Below are 25,353 nucleotides of genomic sequence, written 5' to 3' on the forward strand. Positions count from 1 at the left end.
GATTTCAACTTTTTGACCTGTACAATTTCTTGGCCACCTGCCTAAATTTGACACTGATATTTCCTATACTCTTTAAGAATATTCTTCAGATTTTTTTCCATTTTTGTTTAATATATATCTATATATGAATGGATAATACATTCATTTAACTATGGAGAGAATGCAATTTTCTAAAAGAATCGAGCATATGAGCTATCCAATGGATACTTCGTGTTAGACTAACCTTTCTCCGAGATAAAGAAAAAGTAAGTTTGTAGGTACTTAATGTAGTATAACACTTCTGTTCCTTAGCTTTGTCATTTTGATGTGTGGTATACTAAAATGTCCTTGACTCCTCCCATCATCCATGGGCATCGTCTTTATGAGACCTTGGTTGTAATGAGGATATAACACTTCACGAAACAAAGGAAGGAATCACAAGTTAAAATGCCAATACACAAAAACTGTACCTCTAAGAAAAGGTGGTAAAGAGGTATATGTGTTTACCAGCTTATTGCTGGTTAACCTGTGCGAGAGCAGAGAAAGAATCCGCTTGCTGTATTTCACACTGCATGGCTAAATCACAACCTGTGTGTGTGGAGGTGTGTTGGGCGTGGGGGTTGTGGGAGGCTGCAGGGTCGGGGGTGGTTTCTTCTTTGCATTTTATTCAGAGGACATTACCAGACGAGCCATCCCTTTTCTTTTTACGGATATTTGAGTAGCAAATCAACTGTCTCAATTTACACACTTGTATTGTCAATTATTTCCTGTTTGTTTTTTGTTATTTGTTTTTGTTTTATTCTGTATTCCATGTCTTTCTGTCTTTTGTTGGATGTCTCTTGGACAACCATCTTTATATGACCGTGTCTGTTTCTAAAACGTTAAAGCTCTAACACAAACAAATCCACTGTAAATATTTTATGGTGCAACGTCGCAACTTTGTTAGAGGTTGTACAGTCCTTCGCAAAAAAAAAAAGAAAAAAAAAGCCCTGTAAGGTAGGGTGTCAGATTCTGTCTTTTGGTCTTTATTTGTGCATTCGACTCCGGGCGGAAGGCTTTGGGTTCTGCCCCCTTCGTCGAGACATACAAAAATATTTAATGATGGTGGTTGATACTCCTGCTTAACGTTCAGCATTTTTGGAGATGGACGACTAATTCGCCTGTTGTCAATAAATTGTGACCGGGTTGGGTGTCCTGCTGGGTGTCTTCAGCAGTGTGCTTCAGTGAGGTAGAACTATCACAGGGAGACACGAACATACCGGAGTAGGTTATGAAAGTAAATATGTTAAAGTATTACCTCTTATCTTTGGTTTATATAAATTCTTACACGACTGTTAAAAAGTTAAATATTGCAAGAAAGCAAGAGATGTATTGGATTTATTGTGTAACTCAACAGACACTCTAACAAAAGTCAAGAATGAGATTCATCAGTGTAGCATAAATATTAGTTGGAAGATCATCGAATCAAAACTGTGTTTGCAACCTTTCGAAAACAGTCTGAAGTTTAACGGGGATACTAAACGCTCATGGATGAAAATTTCACAGACGACAGAGTGATTCCCTATCTTTCAATAACACCAATAGTACATTCTATAACATCTTTTTGTTTCCCACAAGCAGGGCAATATCTAATTGTGTTTCTTTCTGCTTTCAGTATGTTTTATAAATGTTTGTTTATTAACTCCATATTACTTAGTGCTTAGATAATTTTTGTCTGTTATGTAGATAGTGGCTACGGAATATTACTTATTACACATTTAAATAATCAAAATAGTTTGTCCACTGTATAGCTATAAATAGTTATCAATATTTCGTTTATCAAAAATTTGAATTTGATTATAGAATTTTCGTTTGTTATATAGCTGAATTGTTAAATTATATGATACCATACAATTAAATGTCTTTTTCACATTTTTGTCTATTATATATCTTAATTGTTTGTTTCTAATACATCGTTAAAGTTTTACCTACTTTAAAGCTAAATTTGGTGATCAACATGTTTTTGTTACACTTGCCTACAACTGTATTGTATATGTGTTATTTGTATGAACAAAATGCGTATAACTATCATATATGTATAAGAAATAATTCTCCATAAGCTTTATCATATACGATAGAATAAATTGTCACCGTACTGTCTCGTTATTTACGTTTAATTTACGATACTTGATTGTTGTACAAGATAGTAATTATAACGTCCCATCAGATCACACTGTAATTCAATTACATTTATGTATGCTGTCAGTTGTAATAAAATGGAACCAAATGTCACTGTGCCATTTTCCACCTTTCCTACAAAATGTACTTGAGGTCTTTAACCTCCTTAACTATGTTAAAAATAAAGAAGCGTAATGTGCTTTATGTACATTGTTAATTGTGTTACAATGTTATAAAACGCTCTTGTTCAATAGAACAAAAATGTCAAGGTACCTCACCGGAACATTTAAAATAGCATTACGACGTTGATTAAAACACAATCGAGTATTACTGTGACCAGGTAAGATCCACTAGCCTCGGTTACACCGTCTACCATCACATCAACTGATAATTTATTGTGTATATTTCACCTTTTGCGACTCTGGTAGCTGAAGAGTTTGTAGTGTGAGTGGCGGGTAGTCTGCGGTATGATCGGTGGCAGTATTAGTGGTATACGTAGCGCGCATTACATTGCAATCGTTCCCGCTCTCTGCTGAGCGTATTGAAGCAGTCTATAGCAGCACTGGGCTCCAGACCGACCCAGTGTCAGTGGAAGTATTGCTTGTCAGAAACCTTACCTGATATCCGTTGGTCGTCTCTCATTAATGCGTATAAAGGTTTTGTTTCGTTATTGTTTCGTAATCCTTCTACATACGGTGAGAGCACATGTCTAGGGATATAAAACCTTCCCATATAATTGGTGACATGTGAAGTTTACGTGTTTTGATGAGTTTTTATGAAACTTGATCAGACTGACGTCGGGAGATCGAGAAGGTTCCTACAGGTGGAAAACGGATGTGCACATTCCTGGAAGTTAATGTTGCCCGATACTTTTTATTGATATTGTGGTATCACGTGGTATCATACATACCGCTTGCTTTTTAACAATTGTGCCAGATTTGAAACGAACGGAACTAACTCTAACTCGTCCGAAGCTAAGTGGCAGGTGGAATGTGGTATCATTATTTTTGATAGGTGAAAAGTTGTGTATAACCTAATTTACTATTGTGGATTATATTTAAATGAAATGCTACAGTGATTTATGATTTTTGAATACTTTTTGTGTGTTTTTAATAGTTCTGGAATACATGATACATTGGAATAAGAAGAATCAGATATATTTTGGAAATACGTAATTTGGGATAAACTCTTCAGCTGTAATAATGGAACCTAACCAAGATCAACAGAAAGTTAACACTCATATTGTCATCCCCGTCCCAGAAGAAGGGACTGGTCCTCACAGGAGCAAATGTAAGGAAACATGTATCCAAAGCGTGAAAGAAAACCTAATTTTGATTCTTTTATTGGGATCTGTAGTATTGGGGGTCGCCATAGGGTTCGCAGTGCGTACTGGGACGACTATGACGAAAAGAGAGATAATGTACCTGTCTTTTCCTGGAGAAATGTTGATGAGAATGTTGAAAATGTTGATTCTTCCACTGATTGTGTCCAGTTTGATAGCGGGAATTGCTGGTCTGGACGCCAAGACCTGCGGCAAGATGGGGTTGAGAACAATGGCGTACTTTGCTACGACGACGCTTTTGGCGGTCATTTTGGGGATAACTATGGCCGTCATTATTCAGCCTGGCCGAAATGCTGACCGGTCAAAAATTCAGAGATACGGAAAAACAGAAAAACTCAACACCGCTGACACTTTCCTTGATCTTATCAGGTATGTCTTTGTATTTAACAGTTTTCTTTCCTAAAATACGAAACCGGAAGACAGGTCATGGTCATACAGAAGAACAAGATACAAACATAATTCATGCGTGTATCTACCTACTCAAATATCCATATTTGTCAAGGATAAAAAAAGAGAAGTTTTAATAAAATCATAATATAAGCAACCTTCTGAAATTCTCTACCATCAAATGTGTTCCAAAATGGTTTATTGCGGTCAGATTACCTCTCACCTCTTAAGAGGTATCAAAAGAAGAAAAGATATATTGATGTTTCTTCCATTGCTGACATTTATGTTGCTGATAGCGTGTCTTGGTCTACTTGTAAAAATCTAGAAACCAGCACATAATAAATTTATAAGAGACGTGCGTTGCCTTTATTGTCCTCGAATTATTATTCCATTATCTGCGGTCAATCTTATCAATGCATCTTTGACAACTCTTCCATGCTACGTTAAATAGAGCATGCTGTAGTATATATCATATCTGTCAGTCGCTCCATTGTGTAACCTGATGAGGCAGAAAAGACAGAACCCGTTCATTGCCTCAACTTCATTTTCATTAATGTCAACCGATGAAAAACACTACTTCTAAGATACAACATGAACAAAGAAAGTGTTCCAGAAGATTTTTTTTTTTTTTTTTTTAAGAGTTTTGAAATGTTGAGGTTTAGAAATGATCTTATCAAATGTCTATGCCGCTTGAATTCAACAAATGAAAATAAATATGGTTATTAACTACATAAAGATAATGACGTTTTTAGATTCTGCGTTTAATTAGGATGTACGGATGGTTTGCGTGTGAAGCCTCCGATTGGTAGTGGATATTCAGGCATCATACAGGGATCCCTGTCCAATAAATTCCTTATTCAATTTTTGATATATTTATTGCGAAACAAAAACAGCATATACGGTTATACGACAGGTATCAGGTTTACGATAAAATATTTCCTTGAACGAAATAGACACCAATAGATTATATTAATCAAACTAGGAACTGCATTATCTGAAGCGTGAATGACATTTGTGTTTGACCAAATTCATATTTATCGTTGCCAATAATTGGTTGTCTGTCATCACGTGTCTCAAATATACCCCACGTGACTAGTAATCCTACTTGATTATTTCACTGGAAAATATCTCAGAAATTTAATCAAATGTGTATTACACATTTATTTGTGAGGGGATTTTACTGATTTAAATTTGTTAAAGGATTTTATTGAAGTCATGTTTGTATCTACTTTTCTGGATGGCAAACTCTGCTGGTGAACTGCACGTCCCCGCGGTAGGCCGTTATTCTGTACGCCACGTTGGAATTTTCACGAATGGCGGCATCGGTTCAAGATATAACTCACGTGTTTCATGATCATTTAAAATTATTCAATACCCGAAAATAAAAAAAATGATTAGATTGTGGGGTTAAGGTACATTTCCTTCTTTATCTCCTCGATTCTACTCTGAGTTCTGCAATCTCCGGCTCCTAGCATTACTGATGATTTCTTGAAGGACCAAAAAAGCTGAAAGGTGCAGTTTGATTAATATTTTGTAAATTTCTTACTTCGGTATCTTTGATTAACCTGAATACATCCTTTCGTTAGATATTTATTCAAAATTACGTTTAACTTATAAAAAATAAACACCAATGACAGGTATATCAAGGAATAAATTATTCAATATTGCATTTCGTAATAATTTTTGATGCTGGCAATTACATAATAAGCGGAGGCTTGTTGTCTGCCTTCACACAATCCCTAACTTGATGCCTAATAACGATTATAAGATCATAGAAATACATTATTCTGTCGAGAGAAACAATTCGGGTTTTTAATCTCGAAACCATCATCATACATTAACGATTTTTGTCTTCTCGCAAATCAAAAGGAGACGTTACCTATTGTTTGTTTTCCTTTTGTTCTCATACACTCAGGACTGTTTACACCCGATATTATATTATATAGGTGAGATGTGCAAACAATTGTTATTGTTTAATAACTATCAACAAAATCTATTCATAGAACAGAAGACATACAAGCGCAAGTTTTATATTGCAATAGAAGAACTTGTGCTGTGTTCCCAATGTAAACAATTTACTAGTTTGTCACTTGTCGAGGATGTTTTTGTCGATCGAGGACACACGCATGCATATATTTTCGCCAACCATTCTGCAAAATGGCTATGAATTCTACCTTAATACTTTTACTTTGTAAGATATTGGTCCTTGTATTGTAAGACAATGGGTTCTTGATTTGCTTTTGCAACTCCCCACCATATTTTGATATTTCGATAATTGTGAGTTTCCTTTGTCGCCTACTCATTATCAACACTTTGGGGCCTTAACATTGCTGACAAGTCCTAGAAGGACGAAACAGCTGTGTGATGTCCCTAACATCGCTGACAAGTCCTAGAAGGACGAAACAGCTGTATGATGTCCTTATTACATCACCGACGAATCCTTGAAGGGCTAAACAGTTGTATGACGTCACTAACATCACTGACGAGTCTTGGAAATGACGAAACAGTTGTATGACGTCCCTTACATCAATGACGAGTCCTAGAAGGACGAAGCAGCTGTATGATACAGTTTAATTCGTTTTGACTCCACTATACGAATCTTTCTCTGTATTGAAGGGTTCCAATATATTGTGCCACATTGTGATATACTTTGTAAACACTGATGGGTTTCGTTCTGTAAATAATTCCTTACAATAATTCCTTAAATACTGGTTTTGTTTTGTAAATACAATGACCTTGATTAGCCTTATCATTAAAAATAGATAACGACATTTGCTGTAATATACAACGCACTTGATGACGGGAAAAGATTGTACCACCAAAGTGATAATTGGAATTAATTATTTACAACTACCTAGTAAATTAGTTTGAAATTGACAAACAAGCTGTTGAATATTGTGATTAGTAATTAGCGTTTCGGTTCAGCTTTATTGCCTTGTTTAATGTCGCAAGGAAGATAAAAGTCAATGTACCACTTAATGAGTATCATATAAAATGACCTTTGATATGCACGGTACAATAACATTTTCTTCTACTTGCGAAATTTACCTTTTTTACCTTTGTAATCACTAATGGGGGCGATTCGTGGTATTTTTTAGTATCTATCTATCAATTTCTTTTTATTAAACGAGGAGAATTATTTTTGTATTTTGTTTCTTTTATGTAGGTTTCTCTTCGATATATGTAAGCGAATTGGTGAAGCTTTTCGTACGAATTTCCAATTTCAAAGAGATGTTCCCTATTTTTTTATATGCTCTATATTATTCTCTACTGATATCAAATGGTTTTGGCGCCTAAAACACTACGCATACTATAGTTGTGTTAATAGCAGGTTTTGTTTTGTATTATATTCATACAGGTTAAACTTTGAGACAACACTGATATTTCAGCGCTGATAGTAAAAGCTACTTGAGGCCTTAGGGAAGTGTATCGCTTTATAATGTCAAGCGTATTATCCTGTGTGTTTAAAATGACAATCGATCAAGTAAATCATTATCTATAAATGCATACCCTTAGAAAATCACGATGCTCCTTGAAGGTGGCATACTTAAACTGTTAAAAAAAGAAATCTTAAATAATTTTAGCGTATAATTTATCGATGCATTCAAATCCTACGTGCATGAAATAACTTTAGAATATAAGAGCAGCAATGAATTGATGCAGTCATATTATATTCAGTCTTAAACAATACATTTATCAAAGATAACAGAACCACATACTGCGATTAAGGCCACGGCTATATTTGGTGTACCATCCCATCAATAGGTGTAATTGGCAGCATCACATAAATCAATTTTCAATATTTGTAACAATATGATGAATGAGGATAGCCAGCATTCACTGTATCAGCGTTATACAACATTACGCTATATAAAATATCCTCCAAATGATTAGGGTTAATTGATTGAAGACATTCAATAAATTATATTCTTTTAGATTAAGTTAGTTTCCAAATTTCATAAATGAAATTCTAATCACATTTATAATTTTGTATTCAGTTTCAATAAGTGTAGAAAGTTAACCATTAACTAAATTAAAACTTCCTTTCCAAAAAGGCAAATGTGAATAGCATTATCAATAAATGGAAACAATGTCAATAAAGAAATATCAATGAGCACAAACAATAACAATAAGCTCCGTTTTCAAGAACAATTACACAACTAACTACATGACCATGCCCCTTTAATACATTCATTTATTCGTTTCACAATAATTCTTAAAATATTTCATAGAAAGCAGTACAAAATTCCTACAGTTACATAATCTAATGCTATGTTTAAAAATCAAAACCACTGAAAAACGGTTACCGTTGAATATTATGTTTTCAACATATTCAACATGTCTTTATTATTGCAATTGAACTTGCCTTAAATGACACCAACATATTATAACTAATACCTCTGTATAAGTCCAACTATGTCGGGTCCCGAATGGAACATAATTTATTAAGCGAACCTCCCCATAAAAGCCACCTTCTTATAAAGGTCATGTTTCACTTGTGTGGTCTATATAGACAGACAGGTTTGACTGTATTTTAAACATTTATGAGACAACATTAGAACCGTCTTCTATTTCGGCTACATGTAAATTATATAAATTGTTTGTGACTTAAGATGATTTAAATTGACGCGTCAGGTCCACATATAGATGCAGCATGTTTTCTATGTACTTGTGTTTCATTGTCAGTTGTTGAAAAGGGACAAAAATAGCAACGCTGATGATGTACTGAACGAAACAGAATATGCAAGACACTGAATGTAATGAATCTGGTGTGTTAAAATCCGTGTCAGTTACAGATGCAAAAATGTCCTAATATAAAATGGGTTCCGATTTGTACAAGTATTTGTATTAAATATATTTCCATATCAATATATCTTCTTTATCGTTGCAAAACAAAAAACAAAACACAAAAACTCACCCAACGCACTTGGATTCTGCAACAAGATAATGCAAAATTCAATCAATTCAGAAACTGCGTATTTTACCAGAGTAAAAAAACATATGGGTTATCTAGAGTGTATTGATGAGTCCAAAGCCTTTTGTATTCGGTAAGCCCTTTGTATATAAGCCGTGTGTATTCAGTAACTGTGAGTATCTATTTGGCTAGGTTACTGTCTCTGCTACAACAATATGACGGTCCATAGGGACCATGGACCAGCCGGGACACCAGACATGTTGCCTCCCGCGTATCAATATTACATGGATTAGCCATGCATAACAAAAAGAGAGCTTTCCGTTCTGTGACAAACTGTGTACAAGACAATATCAGCATAAAATGTGGGCTGTCAATAAAGCTATATTTATATCATACATGTTGACAAATCCACGGAGAAATTGAAATGTAATCGGTAGAGCCGAACTAACTCGTGTTTTAAACACACAAACGTTTTCAGTGTAATTGTTTTACAATTGGATGATTCAGGGCTACGTTGTTTGTTTACAATGCTATCGGTCGGGAAACGAGTACACTTTGGTATCAATTGAAACTATTGGTGGACACAAAGATAAATTGTGTATGTTTATATTTAGATCATTGTTATATGTACAGTATCAATTCATTATACAGCACATGTAATGAGGCAGTGCCAAGGTTTATGTCAATACTTTGTATGAGTAAAACGTCATACTATATACGAAAGTAGCCGTTTATAACATTATGTATGTAAATTGTCAACGGAGACTGACATCACTCAAGTAATATGATGTAAATGTACAGAAACCAAAGTAAAAAATATATATATATATATATATATATATATATAAACTAGCTTGTGTATACTTCCTATCGCCTATGACGTAAAAATACCGGCAACCTAAATTGCACTCGAAGCTTAAACATTAATTTGTTTATTAGCTGGTAAATACTGATAACGCATGCACAGTCCTTACTGGAATGCACGTGCATTGCGCGTGTTATCTCATGTAGTCCGATACGACATACTGTGTTAATTGGAACGTGTTAACTAATTCTCTGATACTGATATTAAAGCACTATAGATGAAAAATTGAAAAGTTGAAAAAAAGTTCTTTTAACATGATATGTAAGTGGAATAAGGGAAACATTTGAATGACCTTTGTAAGGCCAAGATTTACTGGAGATAACATAAGTATTTAAAATAGTAAGACCAAAGATACTGTTAATTCTGTTTCCGGTTACTTATTTTGTTGCTCCTCAAATTAGTGTATAACTAAAATTTGGTCACCCGATATCGAAGTTATTTTATTGGGGTTGATGGTTGATGCATCATGGCTGGGATATTTTATCGCGGATTTCTTGTCTATTGATGAGGGTCTTTTTTCGAGGTTTTACTGTTTAATGACGAGGGAAGACAATATAGTTCCTTTGGTATAACTTCGATATTTTTACCTGTGTTTTGCTGTACATAAACGAGGGGCAATATAGCCCTTTGAACTTCTTTTTCTTTGTATATCATGTCAATGCCACGATAATATGAATATGGTTCTATAAACGAGGGACACTATATGTTTTTTTACTGTACATTAAAAGGGGCATTATATCAATGTGATATATCAACAATTGGGGTTATACCAAAAACGTTACTATAAATTAATGAGTATTTTTATAACAAGGGTTTGCTCTGTACAAACTGGGGTCACCGTATCCCAGTTTTGCTGAATACAATTGAGGCATACTGTTTTGAATGAGATACATTGATATATATGTTTGTCTGTAACTCCATGTTAAATAGAACGGTGTATACGATAAGGAAACAGGTCCCCGTCAATTCAGACGGATGTATCCTACTTAAGTAAACACGCACTTTGATACAGAGTAATAACGAAACGTTTCAAACGATATATAATTTAAAGCACCCTCGATTTGTCTGGGTAGACGGTATCACAACAACTAAACATTTCCAGACTGATAAATCACAGTTTAATAAGACCGTTATTTACGTGTTTTGCAAGAAAAGATAAAAATACTGGAACAAAATTCCGACCTTAAGAGTTTGCCCAGACCAATTTGAGTTTACGATTTCCTTGGCACCAGATGTCTGTGACATAATAAGCTCATGCTTTCCGTCAATTAAGCATTTCTGAAAAAGGTAAGCTTTTAATGTTCGCGCCAAAACAGTCATTTTTGTCCTCCTTATTAAAATCATTTTTCATTTAAAGATGAGATGTATATGTGTCATGCCAGCTGTTATCATATCTGCGTGTCAATGGCGTTTGTATTATCTTTGTTTATCATCAATTATTCGTTTGAACATTTCAAATGTAATACTAGATTAATGATACTAATCAGTTGTTGTTTTGGATGGCATATTACCTGAGTCTTCCAAAAAGAACAATTTCCACATCTGTATTATTCTTATTTAAATGTATAATTCAAAGTTACAATTGCATGCCTTATTATATAGTTAAAAAAAAATGTGTTTTTTTCCGCAAAAACCCCAGCCGCTAATGTGGACATGGAATATGGCATATATAAGTACTAGCCAATGAAAATGACAGGATCAATAACCCTAACCAGGCATTTTATTTTTCGGAACGAAGCCACGCAGAGGGTAAAAAATCTTCGACAGGCAGTCAAGTCTACATAATATCACATAGAATACTGACGTCCTTAATAGCATTAAATCTGTGTATTGTAACCATCCAACCACACAGATTGATGATGCTGGGATTGCATTCATTCTTTGTATATACCATCTTAAAAAATGGACACAACTTGTCTTGGACAGTTTCTCATGGAAGATCTAGGAAGAAAAATAGCCCGATTTTTCATTTTTCTAAAATGAGGTGACACTCTTGTAATTAATATGAATGTTTCTTTCCGGAAACTGTTTAAAGTGATTGTCGATACTTTATATAATTGATGTTCATCAGGTTCTTCAGTGGAATTAACTTATCATATTTATGTTATATGTCAGCATAAACTTTGAGATATGAATGGTTTTCAAAGTATCATACAAACATGTCAAGTAATTAGTTATTGGTAACATCTATACATGAGAACGCGCCTAACTGACTCAATATGTGGTCTAGACGTTTCATTTTTCTGCTTTTCTTCAAAATTTAAAGATAAGCAAAATTGTTATTTTATAACTTCATTTCTTATCTACAAAATGTCAGAGAGGAAGAAATAGAGCCCCACTTATATATCAATGTGGTATTGCTATACAGTATTTTTCTTACCGCCTGTGATAATTCAGATATCATAATACATGCATCTGTTTTTGTGTATCCATCGCCTACAGTGGCTGAACCTGGGATACACCTTTACATAAGTATGCATCTGTTATAATTGTAGGGAAAAAAACTTTGTATGTATCTCCTTACTTAAATGAGTATAAAATAATCAAAGACATATGTCACTCTTGCAGTATACATACATGTATCAAAATTCACCTTAAAACCAATCTCACTAATATTCACCATACACCCGATCTCACCAAAATTCACCTTACACCTGACTAACAAGACTAAACAAATCAGTAATCTTGTTAGCCGTTTCTCCACAAATTATTTGGTGATGAGGCCTGAAAAGCCAGTTTTTTTTCAGTTTAACGAGACAGTGGTGTGTTTGCTGTGCCAGCATGACCAGGACGTGACATTTCAGTGAGATCGCACTTTACTCCTTGCGTGGTAACATCATTCAAGGACATTGTCTTACCATGGCCTTAGCGTGTTCAAAGGCGTAAAATCACAAACTTTTAAAAAATGTATTCATCTGTTATATACGTCTTTTATTGATGTTTATCTAGCCCAATGAATAACAAAACCACCTCAATATTGCGTGCAAACCAGATATAACACAGTTATCATTGTATTTAAGTTATGAATACAAGTGAAATAAGGATTTAATATAAATGTCACCTGTCAATGGATGGAATGTGTTGCTTAAATGTGACAAACAACAAAAGTTATCATAATACTAATTTCAATTGTTCTAGTTCGCGACGAAAGCGTATTAGTAATTAATTGATGCAATTAAGCATAGTTTCTAAAAACAACTCATTTAGAGGTAGGCTAGGTTCGTTATACTCCACTTCCTGATCGTAAGAGGCGACCTATTCGTAATTAATGCAGACTTTGAACTTTCCTATAATTTATCTTTGTTTTTAATTTTAACACTTGAAATGTTTATCCATTCTGGCAACTTCAACCATACATTTCCGTCGTGTTTTCAAGAGTAGCGTTGGTATCGTTAGCTTATTTTGTTTCAGAATAATTGGTATCTGAGGATTTTATATATATATTTATTCTAGTGGAGCGAAAATCGTGATTATTAAATAACAGAAGACGTGAAAATGTCACCAGTATAGCTACACTTCATTGTTAAGGATAACACCGATTACTTAGTAGTGTTGTATAAGGTTTTAGTCTGATTCTGAAACATATCATTTATCTGTCTTGTTGCTTTGCTGATTAACACCAGATAAACTTTAGACATATATATTTGCAGACCTCGGGGAAGCTTTTATGCCACACTAGATTCAACAGTGTCTGAGATTCCAGGTGGTAGTACACCAGTCCTGATTGAACGTGATATCGACAATAGACTTACCGTTGCGCGGATCACACATTCCGTTATGTATTGTTGTATTTATGAAACTATACGTAGAAGATGGGCACATATAAGCATTGCCACTGAAGGGTATTGATATATAAACTTCAATCAATACGAGTACCTGACTCTCATTACCGGGAAAATCTGATTAAGTTCGTAAAATCTGCTCAATAGGAGAATGGCATGCCATTCCACTCTACTGATGAGCTTTGAGACGTCATCTCAAGAACCAGAGACACTGACCCGGAAACATGTGTATAACGCATGCGTAGTCAGCATTCTGTACATGTTTACTTTGAATATTATCAAAATATAAGGCATCGGAATAACATTCACGAAGCAAACATACGTATTTAAAAGTATATGTGGGATAAGGATATATTTCAACAAATCACGTTTCCCCCCTAATTAAAGTCAGAAAAAGGATATCACATTTCTTGATGTTCTCTCGTGCAGATTAGTAAGAATCTATCTGTTATAATAACCCTTTTCTTGGATGAGCGTCTATTATACTAATACAAACATTTAGGTGAATGCTGTTGATATCATTATTATGTTTTACACCTACTCCAACTTCCTTGTATCATTTACTTCCTAGATTAAGTAGCTTATTTCGCGTCACGTGTCAAACCCACATTTCTGCGTACGCCAAATCGAGAAATATTGGTTATGGGTTGTGTCCCCTGACCGAGACAGTTTTACGTTCAGCATTGGATAATACGTTGGTAAGCAGTTGAGGTTTTATAATGGCATTTCAGCGTGATAGAACTATACAAGAGTTTAACAGTAGTCCCGTTATCGGTGGACATTTTACCCATAAGATCATAGTTGTTATGATGACTTCAATCTCCTCACAAACAAAACAAATATCTGAGTGGCTTTGACTACGGTTCCATCGGTGTCATATTTTCATAGAAGATTTACCAGACATAATCCCTGGTGACAGAGGTAAATAATAACTTAACCTTGGAAGGATTTAACCAACAAAGAAATTATAGATTTCTCTCGCAATGTTGACAAGCCCAGCAGTCTGAAATGCTAACCTTCTGAAGACAACAGGACAATACGCCTTCCGTCGATAACAAGTGACCATGTATATGACACCTAGCATTGACGTCAGAAATGTATCGGACATAGCAATATTGGAAATTAGGTGGTCATTGATTTCCAGTTGGCTGACCATCAAAGAGAGTATAAGAAGGATAATATATATATTTAAATGATTTGTTCTTTACTATAGATTGTAACATCCAAACGAAATAGTCCTTCTTCCGTTACTTTAGTGTGTACTTTCGCCATACTTTTCCATCTCCACAAAAGATATTTCAACTTCCGTCATACTTTTCCATCTCCACAGAAATGATTTCATCTTCCGTCATACTTTTCCATCTCCACAGAAATGATTTCATCTTCCGCCACACTTTTCATTCTTCACAAAAGAGATTTCAACTTCCATCATACGTTTTGCTCTCCACAAAAGAGATTTCAACTTCCATCATACGTTTTGCTCTCCACAAAGGAATTTCAACTTCTGTCATACTTTTCATTGTATACAAATGGGATATCAATCAATGACATACTTTTCATTCTCCAGAAAGGAGACTTCTACTTTCGTCATACTTTTCATTGTCCACACATAAGATATTTACCTACGTCAGACTTTTCATTGTTCATAAAGAAGATTTGTACTGCAATTATATTTATCTACAGGGGAATGTCTTCTTCCCTTATTATTTAGAATAGCCACAAAGGAGCTAAAGGTTTTTTACTCCCGTTATGCTATTCTGTTTTCACAAATAGGATTTTCGCCATAACAAAATGTGATTTCTTTTTCTGCTAAATATTTAAATTTTCACGAAAGATAGTTGCGTAACAATTATGTCGCAACATTTGACTATGTCGTTTTAGTCACACAGGTTGCTGTCTTCATTTTTATTTCACTAAACCAACTGACACGCACCTGTTTTACATAACACTGCCATTGGGATACCAGAAATGCCTGTGTACGTAGTTTTAAACACTTGTTTTTATGACAAATGATTGGTATACTGTGCTAGCCATAAGGGACAGTGACGTTTACTGTTGTTAAAGAGCAATTAAGTCGCGTCTCCATTATATCTTCTCCTATTATGTGAAACTTATATGACGTATTTTGGCATCTACAAACAAATCTAAATATCGCTTCTGGGTGAGAATTCACGAGAACGTCACAAGTAGAGTCAATACTGTCTGAGCTTGGATGACACGATTTAGTTCAGTTCAGGAAGACTCAGCATGACCCGTCCTCACGTGCAGATTGATGTCGAGCAAGAGAGTATATAACATTGATTACGACGAAGCGAAGACGGATCCATATATCCGGACGGGTGTCACGGCTATTCGCACTGATTGTATTATCCATAGAAAATAGGATAGATATTAATGAAAAAGTCATTGAAGGGAATATAACTGTGATATCCTTATCGATTGCAGTGGTTAATGTGTCTGTCCAAACAGTGACCACCGGTCAACACAATCGGCGAGTAAAGCAATTGGTTTAGGATTAGTGGACACACATAAGGAGCAGCAGAAACGAGTTTTATTTTTAATGTAATTTCTGTACATTAAATAAGAGATGTTGTTTGCTAAACTGTTAAGACCTTCATCCATGATTTAGAATAGGGTAAATATTCCTTATTTACAAATCATGAAATGTTCACACATTTATGAATACAATCACAAACGTTCACACATTTATGAATACAATCACAAACGTTCACACATTTATGAATACAATCACAAACGTTCACACATGTATGAATACAATCACAAACGTTCACACGTACGCAATCGTGTATGCAATCGTTGGACCAACGGACTTTTTTTCTTGTTATTTGTGATTAATTTCATTTTAGACAATGTGTTTGTGTCTTTAAGCATGTAATCAAAGTAGTCAACATTTTGCCTGCAACACTATACCATATATAGACATTACAAATGTCATAGCAAGAAAGTTGCAAGCATAAATGTAGACGGATCGCGTGGCATTGTTTCAACCAGAAATGAATATCGCTGCGTAATAAAACTAATGAAGCGCGTTCAGTATTTTGTACTATATGTCAGGGTTTGATACATATATGTTTCGTCATGAGAAATCTGTCTGTCTCTGAAGAAACAACAGAATATTGATAGCAGCATTCTGCGAAAATCAATGAACTTCAGCAACACCATATATATATATTTATATTAGACTTTCGTTTACAGTATTTTATATTAGACTTGCGTTTACAGTATTTTATGTTAGACTTGCGTTTATAGTATTTTATATTAGACCTGAAGGGAAGCTTAGACGTGTGCATAGCTCATAGGTTTACAGTGGAAATGACTTGTTACATACGGAATATTCTCAATATACCGTTACATGGCAAATGATTAACCAAACAATAATGAGATGCAAATAGACATGAACAAAAGTTCGTCTCCCTTAATCCGTAGAGGTCATCGATTAACAGTATCTGACATATGTAACGGCCACTAAGCAAGATGCAGTGACTATTATGAAAGTTATATGTCCCCTCAATGGGTAACAAGCCTATAACTGGAAGATAACCAAACAGCACTTAAATCAATGTTTGTTTTGTTTAAAGTCCTATCAACAGTTATGGTAATTTAAAGACGCCTTTCCCTGTATGCTTGATGTACACCTGAAGTGTATGTGTGTGTTTTGGGAGATTGCGGTTTATTCGTGGCTGTCCCCTTGTGGTAGTGCTATCTCATTGAAGCATACTGTCGGATATATCCATCAGGACACCTTTATACTGACAACGAGCAAACCAAGAGTCGCCTCATTCCCAAAATACTGAGCATTAAGCAGGAGTAGCAACTAGCATTTAGAGACATTGGTATGCCTCGACCGCGGGACAGGATCCAAAGCCTTCCTCACAGGGGCGAGCGCTCAACTACAGGTCAAAAGTCAGCATTTCACTCAACATATATGACTCATTGATGTATATTTTATGCGTGAAAGATATTTTACATCACATTTGAATCAATGTTTCACGTTTTATATATTACACCAAGTTAAGTTAAGGTGTTTGCTTATTTAAAAAGGTGTTCAGTTATTAAAAATATACCACCAATTGTTCCCCCATTTGATTATGTAACATTAAAACATAAAGGCCATGACCTCTTCTCTTTTTAATAGCTATGTTTATGTTTCTACGGTCAAGCTGTTGGTTCCACTTTCTGAGGAAAGGGTGGAGTTCCACTTTCATTTAAGACTAGCCGTAGAAAAGATGACACATCATATATTTGTTTTAGCAAAAATTAATTTAAATGCAATTTACGGACATCAAATTTATGTCATAGCATATTATTATTGACGAATTTTCAAGATACCTCTTTTCGACAATTAAATCTATAAAATGGACACCGCCTAATAATGTGGGCTTTAGCTATGTTTGTAATGTGATCCGCACATTAAGTAAATCGGTCACATCATAATCCTTGTATGTGTGGCCAACATTTTCATCAATAGTTCTAAGGATCCCCGAGAGATGGCTGGAGATAAAGCGGGCATGCGCTTCAACGACCACATACACTGGTATCACGTGTCCGCTAGGGGGCGCCAGGACGGCAACAGTAATATCAAATGAGTTTGTAATGCTGAAAAGCTTATTGATAAACCGCTTGTCTAGCACTTTTTACAGTACATTATATTGTAGAAAAACGTAATTAATATTTTATATCAACTTTTGAGTTTTTTGATAGAATAACAATTTGTTTAGATTTTTTGTTTAATACAATTTCAAGAATAGGATATACATGTACAACACAATCAGAAAACCTAAAGATTTACCTGTTGCTCGCATTGTATGATTCATAAGAGGCGACTAAATTAAGGGTCGTACATTTTCTCTTTCTAAACAACTTTCATCTCCATAATGGCTCCCTTGACCCTATATTTAGGGCATTAAGTTGATGGCCCCTGTAAGGCAGGTTTGGGGTTCTATTTCCTGGCTAGCCATATGTCCGGCTATATAAAAACGGCATTTGCTACTGTTTCTTAACATTCAGTATTTTGGGAGTAAGATGACGTATTCGCTCAGTTTAATGTGACCGAGTGATATGTCCTGCTGAGTATTATGAAGTCGGCACCAGTTCTGCGCTATCACAAGTACACATACCACGCGCTCCCCACGTGCAGGCTGACCTGATATGTTGGTATAAAACATATAATAACTAGAAGATCTAGTGCAAAATAATTCATAGACATCAATCCAAATTCTATAGTTATTTTAAGGCTCAAATACAGCCACCATCGGAGATATTATTAGTCAGGAAACGGTAATTAACGTTTGGAATAGGTACATCATTAATACAACAATGAAAGGCTACGTCTAAAGATTTGGAAACAAAAATATATACGTTCCTATTAAGAATAGAATGCGTTTCAAAATGGCGTACCACGTTAACGGCAAATGTTACCGAAAAACTAAAAACATCAAAATCATTGGAATGACATACTGCATCGATCTTAGAAGATTTTTTTGAAAATATTGAAAAATGAAGATTTTCTAAATATAGACGAACTTTGACCCTTTGCAAGCTTTTTTATTGGACAATTTCTTGTATTAACTTGGCAAAGAAAAACAAATTAGCTCCGAAGATATTCTACAAATGATTGCATGAACACTGTCAATTCAATGGTTTTAGAGTTATGGCCATTTAAAAACGTTTTAGGTATGACGTCATGACAGCCATATTGGATTCCTGACCTTTTTAATAGATGACGACACTCCTTTAACATATGCCATACAATAAAAGAAAAAGGTCATTGACATACCTCATATAATTTTGGAGCAATTCTTCGACAAAATAGAGTGCAGAAGAAGAAAAAGAACAGAAAAAAACAATAAGTCTTTTCGCCAGTTGGTTAAAACCACTTAACAACAACTGAATGATCTGTTCTGGTCAGTTTAAACTTTGTAAATGAAAATTCAAATCTTTACTTTCAACGACGATAGCGACATGTTGAAAAATTTAGGAGAAAGCAACTTTGCAAAATAAAAATCATATGGTAATATTGATAAATACACAAAATTTCCAAAAAAAACTATGTCAGGCAAGAAGTTGTCCATACTCTTCGTCAAATTGGACCTCTTGAAACATTAGGTTGCAATTCTCACGAAAACCATGGTATTCCGGAGTAAGCCCGTTAGAGGAAAGTTGCAAGTGATGCAATAATGTTGACCTTCAGGGAAATACCTTTATATTGCTTTTTGTTGTTATGCAGTATCTTCTAGGTCAGTGATTCTCACGAACTGGATGTGCATGTCTTTCTTTATCAGCTTTATCATGTATACGTACAACCAATAAGATAATTGAATATTATGCAGTGTGGGCAGCGTAGCCCCAGGAAATATCTGCATAAGACAACGGACGCATGATCTCCCCGTATTTTCTCATGAATCACAGGCAACAGATATTTCTTACTTCCTACAATGAAACCTCTACTGTGTCAATTTACCATTACTTGATCATCCATATTTGGTTAACCGTACAATTTGGTCCTAAATATCAGGACCAAGTTGTTCAAAAGGTGATTATCTTAATCACCTTGATAAGTGAAAATATCATTTCTCCTTTACTTTAAAACCTGTGTGTGTGTGTATTCCTCAAAATAGGCAGGTAGGAAGAGACTGACGAGGTGTTATAGTTTCATAGAATTCCATAGAATAGTAAATTTTATCAGATATTATTTTATCAGGATTTCAAAATTGTTGTTAAACTGTAATTAGCCTATTCACCCTTTGATCAACTGGGTCCTGGTCTATCCTAATCCATATCTTTAAAAAGGACTATTAAAATTGATCGCATGGGTGTATGTTCTATTCATGTGAATGATGTCTCTGTCATTCTCAAACTGACATGTTACTGTAAAAGGACAAAAACGGGAAACATCTAAATCTTCTCTAATACAGCAAGATATTCTCCAACAATTACATTACATTTGACAACATTATATTGCTCGAAACTTGTGCAATACACTGCTTGTCTGACAAAGAGTACTTTTAATTGAAGCATGGCCCCACAGGTACCGTCATTGACATTCATCGTCTCTATATCGACATAATCCCACGATGAGTTAGACTGGTTCACATCTCAGCGTGGCGGTAATGAACGTTTATTTGAGTTGTAGCAAAACTCGGCTCGGTTTCTTTAGACCGCTTGAAGAGCTAGTATTAGATTTACATCCGGGCTCTTACAAAGATGAAGCCAGGTTAACCATCTCGAATTTAATTATACAGTTCTGGTTACCATCATTTGTCGCCATTACTGATGTCATATATCCCAAACGAACTTCAGAGTGAGAATGTTACGGCATGTTGCAATGCTTCTGCTGTCAATTATTTAAATGCAGTAGCAGGCTATGCTTTGTAAACATCCTTATTATGTTCAAGACTGGTATTTTGCATAAACTGGTATACAACTGATATGAGTAGTTTAGATTTAGTATAGCTACCGATAAACAATAAAGTCCCTAAGAGTCAGCGTAATTTGGCGAAGTTCTACATGCTGACGTGGCATTTGTTGGAAGGTCAACTATCAGAAGAGTGTCGTCTGCTGCGAGGCGCGAAACCATTTTAAGTATGATAACAAATTGTCATTTAAAATTGGAGAAATGAACCGGATATTACGTAACGGTAACATCGTCTTTGGATGGCAAAGCTATGATTTTTAGTTTCTCTAAAAATGAATATCTTTTATCGTGTATAAGCACGTATGTCAAGGTCATCAATTAGTTCTTCCGCTTACACGAACGAGACCTTGCTAGATTTACAGCTTCCTTTGTTTGTAGTCTTGAAGCAGGATATGACTTAGACATTTTTATATATTGCACAAGCGACATTGCGGAACTATTATTAAATCAACTACAGTTTTCGACAGAAATTCAAATTGATGATGCTACTGTAGGAGTCGGTAAGCAACCGACACTAACAAAAAACATCAAAACTCATTCCAGGATAGCCTCAATAAAAGTTATAGCCGTGACAGTGTGTGGAATGTCATGCAATTTTCTGTTCTAATCAGTGAAAAGGTCGGTTTGATGAGACGACCAACCTCGTCACCATACGAAGACACCTATATCAGTACAGAGACAGCATGGTTACACGTACCTTTTCGTGTCAATTTCTCCCATCATTCACATATTTGTCTCCAGCTTTACCTGTTCATGATTTCTCTGTCACCCCCTAGGGTATGACATATAGCACGTGCTTGTTACAATGCAAATACGTCACGGCGACAATTCGATCGTGCCACGTCAAGATTGTGCTGCAATGATGCAACAATGTTAGATGTAGACACACAGGTTAAGAAAAGAATAGAATGAGATCAGAGGATTCCAACCGTCGGGGTAAGGTTGTCATACATATTGATAAGTATGTGTGGTTAGTTTCATATTTGGATATTTAAAGATAAATTGGTTGATTTCAGGTTTAGTGTTGTCATTAAGCTGACCATTATTTGAACAACTTGACCCTGCGTAAATTATAAAAGTATGATTTGATTAAAAAAACTCTGACCTTGCAGATATGGCAGAGAAAAGACCATTGTATTGGATGTCAAATTGAATCTCATAACACATTGAATTGAATCTCATAACACATCGAATTGAATCTCGCACCTTTAATGCCCACAAAGAACGCTCTGGAATATCTCCATGTGCCAACGCAAGACTCTGTTAATGTACAAGGTAATACTAAACATTATCAACAATTCATTAGCCAATACACGGGGTGATATTTTGTCACTATTTATCCACGGAAAAGGCTCAGATTATACAGCCAAGAATATCTTCCCTCTAATTGGAGATTAATAGAATCTTTCACCCATTTTGGGGTGAGATAGGGGGATCTCAAATCGAGGGGGGAGATTGTTAAATACCCAAACACGAGGCTTGCCAAGTGTTTGGGAACTCAACAATCTCTCCCCGAGGGTTGAGATCCCCCTATCACATCCCAGAATCGGGTGAATGATTATTTTTCTCTTATCCTGTTTTCCAATCGTAGTGTGAACCAAATCAAAACGTATGTAAACAACAACACGTGGACGAGGAATGACTGTTGTGATAAGGCTGAAGCAGACGCTTTACACCTTATGATGTTGATTTCACACAAAATATAATTCTGATAAACTTGTAAAAAAGAACACCAAACACTCAGTTAACTCTGATAATTAATACTTATTTTAATTTTCTTTTGTGAATATTACTGATATTAACACTCAAACGTTCCGGGTCAGGTCATAATAACGTCACCCTATCGAGAACAAGAGCACGTTCAAAGAGCACGTGTAGCTTGTCTTTCCCTAGGGTGAGATAAGAAAATCTTACCCCGGTAAAACTGCGGATATCCCTGTCCAGGGTAAGAGAATCATTTGTCACACCTTCAAGGTAGGTGAAGATGATATTAATCAAACAAATTTCAAAATCGCAGATCTATTAACAATATGATATAAATCTATAACAAAAGAGATGCCAAAAAGATAAAAGAAACGTAATTAATAAACATTACCGACAAACTTAACCTCTTCTGGTTTCGAAGGTTATTCGATATTAATGGGTTACTCTAAGTATCACATTCCCTATGATGAGTGACGAAAGTTGGACCAAGCTTACAGGATGGGAGAAATACAGGGCGATTAATACTATGGACAAGATCACCATCATGATTTCACTGTGTCCTGTTTAATATCGATATCCGTTATGAATATAGAAATTTGTACATAAACGTGTGCTCTATCGTTTCGCTTAAATACCCTAGCTAAACGTGGTGTTATGTGAATGTGACTTAGATTCGTATGACAGTTGTCATTGGTGATAAGAAGAAGATTACTACCTATATAGTCTATCTTATTATACTATACTTTTTGACATGGTGCCAGTGTAAATTTGAAAAGCTTATCATTTAATAATTCATCGTAGGTTTCAAATATTGAAATAGATTTAATGATTTAACTACCAATGCCATATTTGTGTAGGTATGTCGAAACAATTCCAAACAATCAGTTACATTTTGCATGTAACATCAAATATTCTTCTGGGATGAAAAACCAAATGAAGCATACCTTTTAACTATATAAAACTGCCTGTTAATTGAATCAAAGTGTGCCAACTTCGAACAGCTTACGTTAAAAGTAAGAAAAAAACAGGCTTCTCTGTTCTTTGGATTTACGTACACCTTGGGGATACTCTCCATGACAACGTCGTAGGCAATTAATTCTAAAGAAATCTTTTGAAATAGTGTCAGAATTACCAACATTAGTATGCCCTTTGTTGAGACTGGAGGGTTGACATGGCTATAACTAATGTTAATTTCTAACCTCATTACAGTGTAATCCGAATGACGCGACATGCTAGTTATATAACGGGCTTTACTCTTCTTTTTATTCCACACAAAGATTATAGAAATTTATAAATCAGATTGCATAGTCGTATAATTGTTGAAAAGGGAATATTTACTCAAAATTGGTGTAGTATACCCAGCAGGGTTTGTTTGTTTGTTTGTTTATTTGTTTGTTTGTTAGGAGTTTTAAATCACAACATTGATTCAATCACCTGTTCTTCTATTTCCATATATCACTAATTGTCTTTGTATTGTCTTTAACAAAACAAGGTGGTATGGGAAAGAGGTGTCCGATAAGACACCAACAACAAGATACAGGATGTAAAAAGAACGATGAGCCAGAAAAGATATTCATGTTTTAAATGTAGCGAGAGCCCATATAGTAATCGCCTTATTCGACCATGCATTGGTTTGCACACATTTTAACGAAATGTCAAACCTGTCACAAAAACGATAAATTTAAAGTACTTTATATCAATCTTAATGAGTAGGGTAATGATTATACTGGCATGAAGTTTAATTTCCTTGTGAGTACCATTAGTACTTTGTACATCTACTTTGAGACTTACATCACTTCCAGACGTTGTCATATAAGACAGGTTTGAAGAGAGAACGCATGGTCTTTATGATAACTTTCTTAGGCATATTATGTTATTTCCCTTGTGAGATTCCGGTTCCTTCTTATCTCCCGGCTTCTGACGTCTCCAAACAAGAGATGGATCTCGTGTAATGAACTTTCACACTGTCAGGACCACATTCTCATTTGTGACATATGGAGAAGTGGATATAGTATCTTAATATTTTTGTTTAATTGTTTTTATTTCTGTGGTGTTGACTGAAGCAGGAGGGAAGATTATTTCCCGCTTTATCTGTCTCCGTCTGGTTTACAATTCATCAGCTTCTTCGGTATAATTCAACGCTGATATTTGATGAATAGGATTTGTGACGTCAATGTCTGACCCCAATCCCGTCAATACAATGCCAGGCAGTCGTACTACAGCACGCGCGGATGGCGGCTATATATCGGGGCCTTTCATGGGTTTCTTAAAAAATGCAAGGACACAATTTTCTGTATTCATAAGAAAAAAAATTCATAACGAAGAGTTTGGGCCGTCCATGGTTTTGCGCGACACAAAATCTTAGAAACAATTTTTAGAAATCACACGAAGTGATTCAGATCCAGAGAGTTTTAAGAGAGAAATCGGCAAAACTGATGTTAATTAACCCAAAGTATTCTTGTTATAATTCTTTATTTATTTTACATCCAGGTGGATGTTCAGGGGTCACTGTTCCCAGGAACAATCACACCCTCGTTCGATGTAACTAACGTCAATTCTAAATACACAATAGTATTTTGTAAACTAGTATTCGCCAGCATGATAACTTCACTCTAAGTTGATCATTTCTCGTTTTGTAGTTTGATGATCTATATTGAGAACAATTGTTTCTGTATGAAGGAGGGGGTGTTTTTAAGAATTTTGAGCAATTTTATTGATGAGTTTACTGAAAGCTACTTGTTTCATTAGAACATTCAGAACAACGAAGGAAAGCAAATCGTGGAATAA

The 25,353-nt window shown here is 35.2% G+C and overlaps 1 protein-coding gene across 1 annotated transcript in view; it reads left to right on the forward strand.

Annotated features, from left to right (window-relative positions):
- The first annotated feature begins 3,536 nt into the window (after positions 1-3,536).
- LOC117343350 (excitatory amino acid transporter 1-like) overlaps positions 3,537-25,353 on the forward strand; it is a 64,113-nt gene continuing 42,296 nt past the window's right edge. The window contains exon 1 of the mRNA XM_033905691.1: positions 3,537-3,847. Within this exon, the coding sequence (XP_033761582.1) occupies positions 3,537-3,847 (311 nt within the window). The remainder of the gene's footprint in view (positions 3,848-25,353) is intronic.

This window comes from Pecten maximus, chromosome 15 (assembly GCF_902652985.1).
Source record: "Pecten maximus chromosome 15, xPecMax1.1, whole genome shotgun sequence".
Taxonomy (NCBI): domain Eukaryota; kingdom Metazoa; phylum Mollusca; class Bivalvia; order Pectinida; family Pectinidae; genus Pecten; species Pecten maximus.